General features: G+C 35.3%; 1 protein-coding gene across 1 annotated transcript in view; it reads left to right on the top strand.

Annotated features, from left to right (window-relative positions):
* The window catches only part of LOC127849817 (heat shock 70 kDa protein 12A-like), a 28,456-nt gene extending 11,734 nt beyond the window's left edge, over positions 1-16,722 (top strand). Inside the window, exons 7-8 of the mRNA XM_052382570.1 lie at positions 16,395-16,477; positions 16,615-16,722. Of these exons, the coding sequence (XP_052238530.1) occupies positions 16,395-16,477; positions 16,615-16,722 (191 nt within the window). The remainder of the gene's footprint in view (positions 1-16,394; positions 16,478-16,614) is intronic.
* Positions 16,723-19,055: the final 2,333 nt, after the last annotated feature.

The following is a 19,055-nucleotide window of genomic DNA, read 5'->3' as shown; positions in this document are numbered from 1 at the left end:
TATATATGCGCGGTCTACTACATATCTGTGGAATCATGTCACTGTTAAGCATCCTGGTTCACTGGAAATTACTAGTAATAAAGTCAAACAGCCATCAATATCATATATCATTATTGATATGTTTCTTTATATAAACGTACATGCCATCGTTACTTTTTCAAATAAAAATAAAATTCTATGACATGATGTTTTTACTTCTATTTGTTACCGATTACAGTATCGGTCATAGTATTAGCCGACAGCGATACAATTATTCGATAGCAAAGTTAATAAACAGCGTCGTATTTATTCTGGATTACCTGCCCTTGACACTTAAGTGTTAGTTCAGGCACACATGATTAATGGCGGTAGCCAGTGTGCTCTTTAAAATGGACAATTAATTTATTTTCTGAACAAGGACTTCACATTGTGATAATCGGTACGTTTTATTGTAATAAATATATTGGCGATATTGATTTTTCTTGCTCTTTACGCTTAACCTCAATACATTGACATATGATATATGGCTATATTTCAGATATAACGGATTTCGGATATACTTTTATGGTGGACGCACCAGTTTTCGAACACCTAAGAAATTACTTCAAAATTTAAACACTTAAAATAACAAAAACACTTTGTTTTAACTAATGTCTAACAGTTCAATCATTTATTAACTTATCTGTAAAGTTTTCAAGCAAATATCCTTCAAGAAATCATAACGATGATTCCCTGGTTATTGTCACCTCTAGCAGACAAAACAAAATGGCGGCCGATGTAAACATGACCCATTACCAGACAGTGCATAAATACTACTCCAGTATATACAAAGTCAAATGACTATCACGTGACCCGGACTCCGCGAAAAAATCTGCGTCTGCTACAATCAAAATTGCAAAGGGAAATATACTTTTTGATGTATAAATGCACGTTTTGATAAAAGCATTCAAAAAGTAATAGCAAACAACACATAAAAACGTGTAAATAACAATAAATGCATTCATTTAAACTGTTTTCTGCGCATTTGTTTCAAGCTTAGTAGGCAAGTAGGTCATGGGCTTCATGTACGACCATTTGTTTATCGACGTGACCTCATGTGCACTTTTGCGCTTGCGCATACAGAACCAAAATAAAACGTTCGATAATAGGTGCTGTTCGATAAAAAACAAAACAGGTACTTCGACGATACATGACACAATGTTTAAGCAAAGCCGGATTCAAGTTTGACATTAAGTTTGACATCAACTTGTTGATGTGAGTATTTTAATAAACATTTTCATGTGTTAAAAATATTTTCACACTTCCAGGCTATATATTGTTTAACATTTAGTTGTTAATCACAACTTAATGTGAGTATTTTACAAAACATTTTCATGTGTTAAAAACTCATCTTTCGCATGAGACGTTAAACCGAGGTGCAGTGTACTAGGTGCTATACACCTGGCACTAAAAGACCCAGGGTCACCTCTGGAATGGGGTGTTTCCAGTCCTATCCCCTGTAACCAACTTACACGTCTTTCTTGTGGCGATGGCTATATGGGAGACAATCCCGGTGCACTCGATAAAAAATAAGACACACACACACCATAGATTATGATGTATGATCTGTGTTATGTTTTTTGCAGGCTGTAGTGGGTAAGAGGCTGTATACCTGACATGCATTGGTAAAAAAAGGCAATGGTATATAAATTCCTTCACCTTTACATGTAAACATTTCAGGGAATGGATCATTCTTACATATAGCAAGGCGATAGAGTGAGTAAGATAAGTGAGAGGATGCCAACCATGTTCGGCTTAGACCACATGAACGTGAAGAGATGTGATACACAAGCACACACTCCAAAGAGTCTGAAGAGAGAAAGAAGCAGTCCGACAGGAAGTACACCTCATCAGCCGTCAAAAATAGTAATTGCATTTGAAATAATTATTGCCTTTTCTGTACAGAGCAAAAAACTGGTTAAAATATCTACATATTTCTACATGTATAACAAAATCAAAACCTCTAGTCTACCAATTATACAGGGCTAGAAGCTGAATATCCTGTGGACAGAGGCTGCAAACAATATGTTGAACACACCCCACAGGAATAAACAATTAACGTCTTCAACACGCAATGGTACTTTACTATTTGTCCAAAATATTCCTAGAAACAATAATCTTAGATAATAATTTAACCGTATTTCCTTCATCACAAAGTATTACTTATATAAAATTGTAATACTTATATAAAATTGTTTATTCGTTCACGTATTTTATATAAAATTGTCTAGTCGTTCAAGTATTCTGTACAATTCAAGAAGAATCACTCGCAATGCAATTTATATAATTTTTATGTAAATATCATATGTACCGCTGCGATACTCCAGTGGTAGAGATTGGCGAAGAGCATATAAAATAAAGATCCTGACATGTCCTCTCAAACCTCAATTGATTGGTCGAGAGTGAATGATATAGTTACAATAACATGCCTTGACATAACATAAATTAGTTATCAAATTTATATTTTAAGGTTGTTTTTCATCATTTATTGGTTTAAATTGAACATTGATATAATGTTGGACTTGTAAGCGAAATTCTTGAATTAATATGAAAACAATTTTCACCAATAAGGTATATCATGCAAAGCACTAGCACGAAGGTTGCTTGTTACTCCGCCAACACGTCATCCTACGAGTACTTCATCCATGGTTTATAATAATAGTTTGTATGCCATGGCTATGGCAGAGGGATAACAGATGCTGTCTGCATATGTTAAGACACGGACAACTCGGGATGTGGAGTCACAGACTACCTTATCACTTCCAGTCCAAAGTAAAAGGTATGACCATTATTTGTGAATTATCATCAGCAAAGAATGCAGTCAATTCAATCAACGACGGTATATATTCACAGTATCAGATTCCTTTGCTGTGATATTTTGCAAAATAATTAAAGACTTCATTTAAACTATGATTGTTATTGTTCCATCGTTGTTTTCTTGCTTCCTAAACATTGCCATAATTTGTATGCTTTTTTAAGGGGTGATCTTAAACATGGTGACTGGGTGTTTATGGAACCAACAAAAGAACTGAGGGTAATATATACAGAAAACAATAGTCCAATAGGGTGTTTATATATAGGCTTTAATGATGATCATGATGATTTCTTCAGGCCTTACGGTAATAGATAACCCACAAAATTGGAAGCACTTATTTTAATTAGGTTCCTGTTAATACAAGATACAAGGGAGTCCGAGTGTGATATCCATGCTCAACAAGCGATGTGTTTGTGAAACACTATGTCCCCATATACATGACATTTGACCTTGAAGGATGACCTTGACCTTTCACCACTCAAAATATGCATCTTCATGATGTACTCATGCATGCAAAATATCAAGTTTCTAGATTCAATATTGCAAAAGTGTACATTAAATGAGCGATTTTTACCCATATATTTGACATTTGACCTTTAAGGATGACCTGACCTTGACTTTTCACCACTCAAAATGTGAAGCTCCATGAGATACACATGCATGCCAAATATGAAGTTGCTAACTTAAATATTGCAAAAGTTATGGCAAATGTTAAAGTTGGGGCAAACAAACACACCAACAGACAGGGCAAAAACAATATGTCCCCCACTATAGTGGGTGGGGGACATAAAAAATATAAAAAACAGGAGTATCATTATCTAAATGTATTAAGGTAACATACAAAGCTTCTAATAAGGTTATTGACTTGCATCAACTTTAAATTAATGCAGCGCCAAATTAGCCAATATTGATAGCACAAATCAATTTTGAATTACTATATCATTTTTAATCTATTAAAATGAGATAACACATTAGTGAAATTATTGATGACATGTCAATATCTATATAATATTATTGCAAAACAGAACCTTTATATTTGCATGACCAAGATTTAAAAGTCTGAAATGAAATACTTTATAGGTGATTTTTTTTAACTCAAAAGTTTTTCATGTGTTGCATATTTTAATCTGAAATAAGTGATAACACTTATGTGTTGAAATATAATATTAGTGATTTTCTTGTTTTTGAAATGCAACCAAAGCAACTTTGAAAAACAGAAATTATAAACAATCTATACCTTTTGGTGTGTCTGTGACAGTTATTCATTTCTGCACTGAACTGAGCTGTCTTGATCGCTGCATCATCAGCATACCATAGACAGTTGCTATCACAGGGCATAGAGCCTCTGTAGGTTTTAAACTTCCTATTTTCCCAGTAGGCAGAGCTACTGCCAACAAAACCTCAGCTAGAGTGCTTTGTCTGCTCACCAATTCAACTAAAATGTCAGGGACTTGAACTTCTTCAAATCTTTATAGTTCTTATGACTCAGCCTGCTATGCCTTGAAGAACACTCCTTCGCCTCCATTTCTATGTCGAATATGAAGATGGCCTTCATTTCTTCTGCTAGTGATGATGACATGATGGCTCTTACAAATTGTCAAGTGTACCATAGCCTGAAAATGTAATAGAAAAGGAAAATTTAATACAATTTTACATATATTAATTAAATTTTACAAATACATACATTATGAGACAAGACACAATGATAAGTGTGTAATAAATAATCCATGCTATCCACTGTTTATATTAGTAACTAGAGAATATGCCCCACGCTTTCTATTATTTACATAAATAGTTACTGTATATCATTTTTCCATCAACTGTATACATAAGTTATTTCTACCAGCTGTCTGATGTGGCTCAGTAGAGCTATCCTTTTGAAAATCTTATGACCACTGGTTAGAGCCCCATCGGTGCAAAACTTCCTGTTATGATCAATTCTTTACATTGGTTCCAGAGTACTAGAGTCATTTGTCCCTCAATGCTGGTTCATAGAAAAGCAGTCAGTAGCTTACAGAGAATAATAGAATAGTTGCTAGTAACTGTAAATCCATGAACACTGGCTAGGTGGTCTGACTGTAATAATATTACTTACACATGTGTAGTGTTGGAACAGTTTAAATGCTAACAAATTAGCTCTAAGGTGATTTCAAGCTAGAATATGGAGGCTTACATAGAATATCGATAAGGCTGGCCTTTTCTGCATCTGATATGCATGGATAACGCCGTAACCGCTTCAATGCAGATTGAAGAAGGCACTGTGCGCCTTAGGCTGTAATGGTTAAACAAAAATTATTGAAAACTGTCGTAAAGACAATTTCATGATGATGGTTAAATGGCTAGAGAGTAAAGATGATATGCTACTACACAGAATCTGTATTAACAAACAACTGATTTTGATTGGTATATAATCAAATCATAAAGCAATACTTAAAACAATGTTAGCTCATGATGTTGAGTAGGTAGGTCAAGAATAGTTTACAAAAGTCACCTATATTACTGAAAATTGATGTAAAGAGAGGTCCATTTAAGCCCAACTTTTTTAAATCATGCAGTCTATTGATAAAATAAGTTTGGGAAATTCTTGCAACTGCAAAGCAGATTTTTCTTTACACAGGCCTTCATAAGGACTTTTATAAGATTTAACCACCCAAATAGGTCAGTGGTAGAGCGCCCGCTTCCACATGTGAAGGTCATTGGGTCAAGCCCCATGAGGAGCACATGCATCAGTGACCGTGTCATACAAGATTATAAAACTGCTACCCAAAGCTTCTTGCCTGGCGCTCGGCATTATAAGGGTAGTTCTCGGAAAATTTGATATATTAGTACTGGTGAACACAGAAACGGGTTACCAGTGTTCTGGTTCTATACACTGGTCACAATAAAGAACCAAGGCGGTATTTAATTCACAAGTTAAGTTAGTGCGTATTGCAGCTTTCACTTTGTGATTTTTTAAAGCTATTGTACATGAGGAGTCAGTGAAAGAAAGAGATTATAATACCTTTTTGCCTGAATATATAAATTTAGAATCTCTCTCTCTCTCTCTCTCTCTCTCTCTCTCTCTCTCTCTCTCTCTCTCTCTCTCTCTCTCTCTCTCTCTCTCTCTTTCTCTCTCTCTCTCTCTCTCTCTCTCTCTCTCTCTCTCTCTCTCTCTCTCTCTCTCTCTCTCTCTCTATATATATATATATATATATATATATATATATATATATATATATAATATATATTATATAAATCTGACGTCATCAAAATAATCCTTAACCGTCAGTCCCCCCCCAAAAAAAAAACGAACAAAACCTGCTTTCCTAGGCTTATCTTTTATGTTGATTTAATTCTAGATTTGTTATTATCTCAGTAATAATATTCTGAACTTGGCAGCTCTATTCAAATCGGGTATTTTCATTGTACTGTAACTAATGCAGTTTAAATGTATGTATTTCCATTCTCTTTTGCTATTCTTAAGCTATTTTTTGGCACATCACTACTGTTCTTCTGACGAATGTGTAATACATTGTACTATTTAAAAGATGTTGTTTACAAATAAATACATGCATCAATTAGTATCATGATAAGATTATAATTTTCTGTGTATTCCTAGAATAGGCCCTGTCAGTAAAGTTATTAACAGAGCACAATTTATAGTAAATTAGATTTCATTATCTTTACAAGCAGTTTGGTTCAATACTGCTGTAGGAAAATATGTCTAAAAATAAACCAAGAAAATAATACCTAAAACCATGTTTTGTCGATTAAATTTTCCCCAAATTATGAAATTTCACAACAAAATTATTTTTACTATGTACTTTTTCCCAAAATAGGCAGAAAAAGGCCTGTTAGGTCGTGGACCAGTGTTTATAGATCGTCTGTGCGTGCGTGCGTTAACTTTTTAAAATTCCAAGATGCCTGCCAGTGAAACTTAAGATTGCATGGTATTAAGGGGCATCTTCTTATTATTTTTTGTTAATGTTTTTCTTGATGTTTCAGTTGGAGTTAAGCTGACTGGTAGCTGTTACAGTAATTATTTACAATCCCTTTGGTTTATCTTAGTGACATATGTGTGACAATTCTTCCATGTGCCATGATATATTTCCATATTGGGAGTGTAGAATTTTCTACTGTTCGATTTAGTTGGCATGATGGAAAGTGAACACTACATAATTTCTTAAAGACCTAAGTTAATTTTATTACAAAATCTCCAATGTATTGTTTTGCATATCAGTGGATGGAGAAAACAAAAAAATAACACATGAAACGACCACCTAACCAGTAATGCTTGCACCAAAACTACTAACCACTTTGTGCAAGCACCTGACTGCTTCCTCATTTGAATTTGTAGCGAAGGACGAATGCCTCTTGGCGCCAAGGATAAAGAATGACAGTTAAAGTTGGCTTGTGTGATGGTTAACCCAACGACACATAGGGCTCCTGATGAACTAATGGGGCCGATTAATTTTTTTTTAGACTGAACAAATCAGTTATTGCTCTGAAATAATATACATAACTTTACATTACATAATTCACATATAAACTGAAATGTATTATCTATACATAAATGATTCTTTAAGTAAAATATTGTGCAATTTTGCTGAGCATTTTATAGCTAAGCTTAATGAATGGGTATTTTTTATCAAATTTTTCTATTGATTTCATGAATGTGTCATACATTTATTAAAGTACGATAAAAATATATTCTAGGTTTATGATCGTCTTCAAAAAGTAGGTGTCTGTCTCAGTCACAACGGAATGCTGCAACTAATGTCAGGTATATCTGGCAGCTTCAACTCTGAAATCATTAACAGTGTCAAGGCAGGGAAAGCATTCAGAATTGTTGGCGATAATGTGACTTTCCATGTTGGTGTTGCTAAGGCAAGAAAAGGCGTAGGTAAATCTGGACACATGGAACACTGGTTTGGATCAGCTGCTATAATCCAAAACGTGGATTTACAAGCCTTGTCAGATATTGCTCCACAGCGTGATTTGCGACAAGTACCATATGAGACATTTCTACTGTCTCAAACACATTCGACGGAAGAGGTGTACCATATGCCTAATCTCGCAGCACAGATCATGGTCGAGCATTTTCCTGGTTGCATTTCACAAAGGCAGCAATGAATAATGTAGATGAAAAGCTCCCAGGTATTCGTGTCAGAAATAAATTCATACCATTGCCAATCTTGCACAAAAATTAGCATAACAATTCAGATGTCATTGACATTCTTGATTCTTATCAAGAAATTTGCAACTCAGTATATGAAGCAGCTGAAAAGCCATCACAAAAAGTCCACATAGGCAGTGATCAACTCACTCGTGAGAGATTTTCTGGTGCTAGACGTCTTCGTGCAGCAGCCTTTACAGAAACTGGGCGATTAGAGGGAATCAGTCCTGTGACATTTGAAATGTTTCATCTACAGATGACTTAAGTGTTTTTTTATCAAATATTGTACAGTCCTCATAATGCAGAAGCATTTACTTTGCACAGTCAAAAGATCAGACTTATGCGTAAAGAAGCGGATGGAAATGATGTAAAAAACCATTACGACAGAGTCTGTTATCAAAGCCTATGTTATTGAGGCAGCATGTGAACACATTGGACTTCAAAATACAGATGTCCTCCCAGAAAACATTCCTGATTCATCCCAAATGAAGGCTGAAGATATCAGAATATGGCTTATTGAACAGGTCTCGCCCATTATACAGGTGACGCAATCAACAAGAAATGCTTTGAATGGCACATACATGCAAGAAGACAATGCTGATTCTGTGAATAATTACGGCAACATTGTGATAGAGTTAGGATTGAGTTAGGAACTTTGCAACATTGTAAAAAATCCAAACAGAGATAGTTTGCTTCAGATAATGAAGTATTTAATGATAATGTTGAAGGATCACACAATCGCTCCAAGTATGCACTTGAAATACCTAAGTTGTTATCTCACCAGTTTGCAGTGCTGAGTGAAAGATCTGCACATGAGACCATTTATGGTCTGTTTGTCAATACTGGAAAGTCAATTATACCAGCTGACTTACAAATGGAATATTTAGTGAGACTTACCAAAGGACATTTAAGGTCAATGTGCTCCAATGTTACAGAGAAATCTTTGGTTAAGCCCAGTAGTTCTTTCTTTGGGTTGAATGAGATATCAGATCAATTTGACCAGGAAACATTTACCATAAAACGGGCACAAAAACACAAGAGACTGTCATGTTTTGAAGATGAAAAGACAATAATAAGCAGCTTAAGAGCAATAAGACCCTTTTTGGTAACTCCAGGTAGGCGAGTGGCGTCAATGAAGAAGACTCCAACAAATCCCATTACAAAACTAAATTTGGAGGAATTCATCAAGTGGAACGAGACTCACAACCTGAAAATGTTCTATGAATTGTAGACTTTATTTTCCCTTTGTGTAATTGCATGTACTTTAAAGGTGTCAAATAGGATACAACTAGTTATTTTTAGAGTATTGTTTTACACATTAATTGCTTACATAGCTATCTTTACCTGGAAACGATCAGAAAGAGATAATGTTACATAAAAATGTTTATGCCCCCCATTCGAAGAAGAGGGGGTATATTGTTTGGCACATGTCGGTTGGTCCGTCGGTTCATCCACCAGATAGTTTCCGGATGATAACACATGAACGCTAAGGCCTAGGATCATGAAACTTCATAGGTACATTGATCATGACTGGCAGATGACCCCTATTGATTTTCAGGTCAATAGGTCAAAGGTCAAGGTCACAGTGACTCAAAATAGTAAAATGGTTTCCGGATGATAACTCAAGAATGCTTACGCCTACGTTCATGAAACTTCATAGGTACATTGATCATGACTGGCAGATGACCCCTATTAATGTTTAGGTCACTAGGTCAAAGGTCAAGGTCACAGTGAGTGAAAACAGTAAAATGGTTTTCTGATGATAACTCAAGAATAATTAGGCCTAGGATCATGAAAATTCATAGGTTCATTGATCATGACTGGCAGATGACCCCTATTGATTTTCATGTCACTAGGTCAAAGGTCAGGGTCATAGTGACAAAAAACGTATTCACACAATGGCTGCCACTACAAGTGACAGCCCATATGGGGGGCATGCATGTTTTACAAACAGCCCATGTTTCTTTTATAGCAAGTAATTAAAAACAAAAGTTGATGCATATTTCCTCGGTTTATCATAATGAAGCAAAAACTTTTTAGATGCTGGGGACCGTTTCATCAAAGGTCGTAAGACAATTCAAATATAACATTAAATCTGAAAAATTAAAAATATAAAAGTTGTTAAACAACATGCACTCAAAATATGGACCATGGGTAAGAAAATCATAATATGTATAAATTTATTGAAATTAGCAATACTATTAAAATGATTTCTTGTTTAGTAATAATGTTTATTTTAAATATGCATCGTATTCTAAATCTGTCACACGATGTTTGATGAAACGGACCCCAGGACCGGTGAGTCGAGGTCATTATTTTACGATGAAAATATTAAATTCATAATATAAAATAACAGCATCTTTCACAAATAATCATAATTAATACAGGGCTTAACATTAACGGTTGTCCTATTGCCCATGGCAAGTAAAAGTTGGGTCCGGGAAAGTTACTTTATAATCTAGTTGTCCGCCCGGGCAAGTGCAAAAAAGAACAAAGCATTTAATTAAGACTTTAATTAGACTTTAATTGCTGTAATCATTTTGTTAAATGTGCAAAATAAAACAGGTTTGTTGTGCATCATTTTGATCTTTATTAGGTTTACATTTAAGTTGATATTTCATGTTTGGGCAAGTGGCTTTACGTTCAGGGCAAGTAGATTTTCTAAGTACTTTTTTAGTGTTTTTAGGTTAATGTTGAGCCCTGTAATAATTTGACAGTTTCCTTAAGAAAATATCCTATTGGGCACACTTAAGCGTATCCAGTCAGTAGAGAACTGCACTTCATTGTTCAAACAAATCTTATATTTCCAAACTTCCATTCCAGTTCCAGATCATAATTACAAACACTGCAACAGGCAAGTGGTTTAAGCGTTGTGGGAAAACCAAAGAAATAATTTATTATTTCACGTTTGCAAATTGAATTGTTTAAACAGTATTCTTTCATGTCTTTCCTCATTACTGTTGATGCCAAGTCTCGTTGAAGTACAGGATGGCCTGGGCATCTGTGCCCGTTCTTCCAGCTCGTCCAATTTCTTGGACATATGCTGAAATAAATAAGACAATTTGACACTTTGTTTTAAGTTGTTAGCAGTTGTCAATTGTGTTATATATTTGACATAACACAAAACATTTTATATTTATGTACATTTGTTTAACTACAAGTTTGAATCAGAAGTGCTTTAAAAAAATATTTCGATTTGTAAAGTCACTAGATAAAGCACATATCATATTTTCAACAATTTATTGTAATGTAATTTATTTTATTGTTATGTAAAAAGTACTTATGAAGAAATGACTTTTTTTCCCTGGTCAATCATTTAACATGCTCAAATCATTTTAAATCACAATTCTGATCAAATATTGTTATGAATTTAACTAAGTTAAAATCAATGTTGCTGTTTTTGTGATTACATCTAATGCAAGGTATTCCCTGTTATGCATGTTTTAATAACCTGAGATAATCAACATACATTGATTTATTATAGTATTTACCATTTCTTGGTAAGTTATAATTTAATCCGACAGTAATGATACTGATATATAGATAAATAAATGTATAATGCAACAGCAAAAATCCAGTTATACTAATAATAATTATTATGTTTATCAAATAAGGAATGAAACAGTACATGATCCTGGAAAAGTGCAGAGCAAATTTATGTCATGTAACTGATAATCTTGAAGTTGTTTTAATGAAATTAAATATAAGTATAATCCAAGGTGTCATAAAAATAACTTGTAAATTAATAAGTAATAACTTAAATGTGATAAATTCCTTCATTGCTAAATGTTGAAATAAAACATACTTTCCAGTGACGTGGGTGGACCAGCATGTATAACCCTCTGCACATGTTTGAGATCCGCTCCCATGCCTAGGGCCATTGTTGAAAATATGAGTCGAATGGGGCATCTGAAATCGGCTTTTGTAAACGGGAAAGAATTAGCTCCTTCAGCTGAAAATACAACAAACTCTATTTTTTATTTTTATTTTTTATATCATTGTAATATTATTTAAAAAAGATTGCAAATTATGGTTGTCTGCATCATAACTGACTAACAGCACTTAAAGGTCGCGGTGGTGTAGTGGATGCGGTGTCTGACTAGCGATAGGGAGTTTGTGGGTTTGATCCCTATTCAGGGAGCGTTCTCATTATCTCCTCCATAGACACTGTACTGGTTCCTTCCAGGAAACAGACTCTAGAGTGTCTATATAACCATAAGGCTTTCGATGCAATGAAGCTAAAATAAATAGGTTTAAACTAACCGCACTTATCTATTAAACAAGAGGGCCATGATGGCCCGCTCCACTGTTTTTTCTTTGCGAAAAAAACGTGCAATGCGCATGGGTTGAAATGTACTCAAGCCTGTGACTTTCTCTTTCTATCCCTCGTCCCACTGGGGGTTTACAGTTTGAAGGGTGAGCATTTTTATATATGGAAAAAGTTACTACCGTGTTAACTAAACAGACTCAAAAGCCCGGGAATTGTTGCACAGTCCTTTGCTTATAACGTAGGTACATTTATCTCTCCAAAAGATATTGTCGTTCTTTCTTTTTCACATATTTTTAGATGCTGAGGATCAAATCTACGCATTTGATTTGAAACAGATTCACAAGACCCATAGGAATCAAAATGCCTTAACCCTTTACCAAACGACACCTTTTGGACTTTCCCAATTTGAAAGAGGTTGCAGACGTCAATTAAATTAAATTAAATTAAAATGGAATATGAAGGAAATGATCAGGAAGGGTAGAAATAATTGTGATAAAAGGAGAAATTGCTCATCAACCCACACATCCCTAAGACCAACAGGCCTGAGAATATTATGATAATCTAAAGATTATTTCTTTATATTTATAAATGTATTTAATTAAGTAATACATTTGACTTCAATTGAAGATCAGTTCATAACTTATATTAAGAAAATTATAAAATGGTCAGAAATATATATGGATTGTTGAGCAATTGACAATCATATCCACAATTCATGAGTCACGATTCACAAATGGAACAATGAATCATTAGTTATTAAAAAGCAGCATATACGATAGTTAAGAACATTGCACTTCATTAATTTCAACACCTTCTCTTGGATACAAAGTTTGAGTTTACCGTGCAGTATCATATATTAACTTTTCTTGAAATAATTATGTTCATGGAAGTTGTGTTTTTAAAATCAATAATATATTATTAAACTGGTTTAAACACTACAAAAAAGACATGAAATTAACATATCATCCAAAATATTTTCATCCGGATATATGGTCACTTTCGACATATTTAAATAAAACCCGAATTTTTTCAGTTTGTAAGAAAAACATTCAGAACACATGTTCTTACTTCAATGCCTTTGTAAGCAGTCACCATCTGACCTAAAAAGGCACTAAATGACAGGGTTTTATCTCATGTTTACAAGATGTTGATGTTGTTGTTGGTCACAGCCAAACGGCCGCAGTAATCTCCACTGGTAAACGTCATATGTTCAGTTTTGTGACCCCCGGGGCCGGGTCAAATTTGAGCCCAGGGAAATAATTTGAACAAATTTGGTAGAGGACTATTAGATATCACTTCATACCAATTTTAGTAGCTCTAGGCTCTATAATTAAGAACAAGAAGATTTTTAAAGTTTGCACACAATAGGCCTTATTTAAGCATATGTTCATTTTTGTGACCCCTGGGGCAAGGTCAAATTTGTTCCCAGGGGCATAATTTGAACAAACTAAGTAGAGAACTGTTATATGTCACTACCTACCGAATGTGGTAGAAATAGGCCCAATGATTATGGACAAGAAGATTTTATAGTTTGCACAAAATGGGCCCAATATAAGCATATGTTCAATTTTGTGACCCCTGGGGAACGGTAAAATTTGATCCCAGGGGCTTAATTTGAACAAACTTGGTAGAGGACTATAAGATGTCATTACATTCCAAATTTGGTAGCCCTATGCCATACGGTTATGGACAAGAAGATGTTTAAAGTTTGCACAAAATAGGCCTTATATAAGCAAATTTTCGATATTTTGACCCCCCCCCCCAGGGCAGTGTCAAATTTGACCCCAGGGGCACAATTTGAACAAACTTGGTAGAGGACTATTAGATGTCACTGCATACCAAATTTAGTAGCCCTAGGCCCAATGGTTATGGACGTAAAGATTTTTTAAGTTTTCACAAAATAGGCCTTATATAAGCAAATTTTCAATTTTTTGACCCCCCAGGGCAGGGTCAAATATGACCTAAGCGGCATAATTTGAACAAACTTGGTAGAGGACTAAAAGATGTCACTACATACCAAATTTGGTAGCCCTACGCCCAATGGTTATGGACAGTTAGATTTTTAAAGTTTGCACAAAATAGGCCTTATATAAGCGAATGTTCAATTTTTTTACCCCCGGGGCAGGGTCAAATTTGACCCCAGGGGCATAATTTGAACAAACTTGGTAGAGGACTATAAGTAGTCATTACATAGCAAATTTGGTAGCCCTAGGCCCAATGGTTATGGACAAGAAGATTTTTAATGTTTGCTCAAAATAGGCCTTATATAAGCAAATTTTCAATTTTTTAACCCCCGGGGCAGGGTCAAATTTTACCCCAGGGACATAATTTGAACACACTTGGTAGAGGACTATAAGATGTCACTACATAGCAAATTTGGTAGCCCTATGCCCAATGGTTATGGACAAGAAGATTTTTAAAGTTTGCACAAAATAGGCCTTATATAAGCAAATTTTCAAATTTTTGACCCCTCGGGGCAGGGTTAAATTTGACCCCAGGGGCATAATTTGAACAAACTTGGTAGAGGACTATAAGATGTCACTACATACTAAATTTGGTAGCCCTAGGCCCAATGGTTATGGACAAGAAGATTTATAAAGTTTGCACAAAATAGGCTTTATATAAGCAAATTTTCAATTGTTTGACCCCCCGGGGCAGGGTCAAATTTGACCCCAGGGGCATACTTTGAACAAATTTGAAAGAGGTTTACCACATGAACATTCCTGAGAAATTTCATCAGCATTGGACCAGTAGTTTAAGAGAAGAAGATGTTTAAAGAAAAGGTTAACGCACGGACGCACTGACGCACACACGACGGACACAGGACCATGACATAAGCCCCGCTGGCCTTTGGCCAGTGGAGCTTAAAAGTCATGTTAACAGTTCTGCTATCTCCACTGTTGTTGTCGTTCAACTTCAGCCTCCAAAATTTCAATACTACAAAGTAAAACAATTGAAACTTACCTTTCCAGAATCCTTTTCCGTAGAAGAATGGAACATGACGACTTGTGCGTTTTAAGGTGCTCACTCTCCCCGGCATAAAAATAACTGCCCAGTTTTGCCTGGCGATCTGATATCCATAGCCAATCCACAGCAATGATTAATGGCATACAGGCTACAATATAAACCCATTTAAAAGTATTCTAGGTACAAGTCTGCGTTGGAATGATTTTGCAATTTATTATTTATTTGACCATACAAAATTATACATCATATACATTACGCAAATTGAACAGCTATTCTCTTGTTCGATTGTGTACATATTCATTATCCGAAATGTGCTGTGTCCGAATTGGGTAAACATGACATGTATCTTTGTTAAATATAAATCATAAGTGATTCGAAAAAAAAACAATTGACGGATAGATACCTATAACTAAACCTTAAAAAAACTTAAAGGTTTTTCACTTACTCAAAACTTTAATATTTGTACGATATTTAATACATACGTAGTGCGCCGCCATTTTCCACGATTGCCTGAAGTACTAAAGTATTAGTACGAAGGGAACCAGAATACGTCGTATTCAGCAAACGGATATAATTTACAAAACAATGGAAGTTAACACAGAACAAGTTTCACTCTTTTCTGATATATTTCGCCTAAATAAGCTTTTTCAAAGTTTATTTTAACAATTAAGCTACATTTTCTTTCTTTCTATTTCTCAACACAACAATTGTATATGCAATTGTATTTCTGTATTAATTTACATTGAATATCCCTACTGGATACGAAACTGAGTAATAGAAGTTAAAACAATCCAGCCTTTTTATGCGAATATTCGAATATTCAATTGTATGATAAACAATGTCAGTTTGCTTTTTGTAGTACTTAACTCTATATGCGTTGCCTACACGCGCTTGCTCTTTGCGAGTTTTATAAATACACTTATGAAGTTTTCGTCAAATATGCTATTTAATATAGTTGTATTGAATGAAATAAATAACTGTGACATCGGAAGGATCATTGAATATGACAAAGATATACAATACATAATACATGCGACTGAATAGTGGTTCTGTATCAGAAATGAAGCATTCGAATTAAAAGATTAATATTGATATTCATTTAGTGGTGTAATGGATCCATTAATATCATACAAGGCGTAGTAAATCTGTGTTGATTCACCCACGTATAGGAAGAGTAGCTTCCCTAGGCTCCATGGGGAAACGGAAGTGCTTCCGGCGTACCATCATCCGCTTTGCGGAGAAGACTTCGATGGTAGGAGTTCCTTATATTAACAGTACCAAGTTCTGGTGGGCGAAACTCATCTGGAGCAGTCTATATCTCGTTGCGATCGCCGCCAAGATCCTCCACCTGTGGTATCTCTTCGACCAGTTCTATCCTGGCCCAAGCAGACGAACGTGGAGCTAGGGTTCAACGCCCTGGCGTTCCCGCAGGGAACCATCTGTTACACAAATATGGTGAAAAAGAACAGCCTGGTAGGATTCAATGATTCTCAATGACGGCTTTTAAAGGAACTGGTCAAGGATATGGACCCTAAAAAACTGGTTTCAGATCAGTTCGATTTTGAAACCGAAATCGAAAAACAGAAGCTCGGTGAGTCAAGTAGATATAAGCGGGTTTTATCGAATTTTAGTGGTAGCTTTATGAAGTTAAACAATAATTATCTAGTTAAACATTGAAAACAAGTTTCTAAAAAGTTACAAGATCGTTCTAAGCACTCTTTTTCGCAATCGTTGTAACTAAAATCAAACTTACTCCATAGAACCGTCGGAAGCGTTTCGTTGAAGAGTACGAAAAGTTAAACATGGGGAAGTACAACGAAAGCGATACGAAAAAATACGAGTAGACGGATGATGATGAATACCATGGCGTTATGAAGAGGCAATTGCTTTACGCGGATATGTTCACGGAGAACTTCATGAACCTGTCAAGGTATGTCATGCATTCCATCAACTAAAACCACAAAATCAACTCAACAATAACAGTCCGACAATTCCGATACGAAAATCTACCATACGGCTTTAACAAACAGACCCCATTCGTAAATGCCTCGGAAACAAAGACACCATTTGCTTACTCCAAAGCAACTACCGCCATCACCAACCAACTTCCTGCACCACACAACCATCACTTAGCCTCAAGCCTTTAGACCACATGAACAAACCCCATCGACAATCTTCCACCAGCTAAGCCCTCTCCGCTACTCAACCATCACTTAGCCTAAACCCTTCATAATATATGAACGACCCCCATCTACAATCTTCCACCCACCACCCCCTCCACCACACAACCATCACTTAGCCTCAACCCTTCAGACCACATCAACAAACCCCACCTACAATCTTCCACCCACCAACCCCCTCCACGACAAAAAGTATCAATTTTGTTTGTTCTTTACACGTAGAGGACTTTTATTTTCAAAATGATGTTGGTCCCATTCAGCAACTAATTGTTGAATACCAGTCAGTGCACAGTGTCTAAAGAAATGATCGTTTGGTCATTGTGCCCCGGGTACGGAAAATATACTGAAATTTACCCGGAAATTCTAGCGCTAAATTGGACGTTATCGGCTTTAAAAAAATTAATTATGTTCATATTAATGTAAATATTCTTTGAAGTGGCCTCTATATTATCGAAACCGTTACTCAAAAAAGCATGTCGATGTCTTGTTCAAAGAGAATGTTGTTTTGTATTCCGTAGCGCGTTTTATGACGTCGGGTTTTGAGGGAATAAAACACGGGTACAGTCTAAATTGTCCGGTTACGTGTAAGTAAATTTTCCGTACCCGGGATACATTAAAGTGTACTTAAGAGTACCCGGGGTACATTATAGTAGTTTCCGAGCCGACAATGACCAATCGAGCTTAAGTAATCTGTATACATAAGGAGGTAGCGACCATGTTCAGCCATAGTTATTTTTTGATTTCTTTCTGATGTTCATTTTATTTTTTGGACGCTTTCTTATTATATTCATCCTCCACCCTAGCCCACATTTGCTTTTTTGTATGACACCAGTAATAAAATACATTTATTTCATTCATTAAAAAATGAAATACAATACAAATATAATTTACTGTTTTTCATTGCATTTCTATATAGAAAATACTAGAAACTAGATTTCGATTGCTATTTAGTATCATCGGTTAGAGATAATTATGAGGAGATATTTCTTGTAAACAGTTGTGTTCAGAATGTGATTAAGATCTTTTAGCAAGGATGAAATATTGTTATATAGTTACTTGTTAGATTATGTACCGAAACAACATTGTGTTCAATAGTGCAGTTGCAAAATCTGCCAGACTCAAAACACCATTTACTATCATTTGTGTTACCATCGGTAAATCTGAGGCTCGTGAGGTCATGGTTGTAAACAGGCTAAACCACACTCCTACCCCATCAAAATACAGAAGATCCTACAGTCATCTAGCAAAAAAAGTTTACTCTTTCCTTTTTAGGTGCCGCCATTTCTTTCGCTGGTTGGAGTGTGAATATTTTATCAAATAAAATGTTATTATTTTTGAAATGGGAAATGCAAATCGCGACGAAGGTGAATGATTACAAAATGACTTAGGTATGAAACTCATGTATATATTACATTATTTTACACATACAATTATGCAACCATCCGTTTTCTTTTCCGACTTACTGCTTTCCGTGGAAAACTTTACAGACACAACACTCGTACCGAAATCGGACTTAATTCGATGCACATTACAACTGTTACTCTACTCGCATAAAAAGGATTAAGTCCAATATACTGAGCTGCAAACTCGCCACCTGTCTGTGCTTTAAATGCCTCTTCTATATCTGTATATTTAAATTTCTCAATTCAA

The sequence above is a fragment of the Dreissena polymorpha genome, chromosome 11 (genome assembly GCF_020536995.1).
Source record: "Dreissena polymorpha isolate Duluth1 chromosome 11, UMN_Dpol_1.0, whole genome shotgun sequence".
Lineage (NCBI taxonomy): Eukaryota > Metazoa > Mollusca > Bivalvia > Myida > Dreissenidae > Dreissena > Dreissena polymorpha.
The sequence above is the reverse complement of the archived record's forward strand: the minus strand, read 5'-3'. Positions and strand labels throughout refer to the sequence as shown.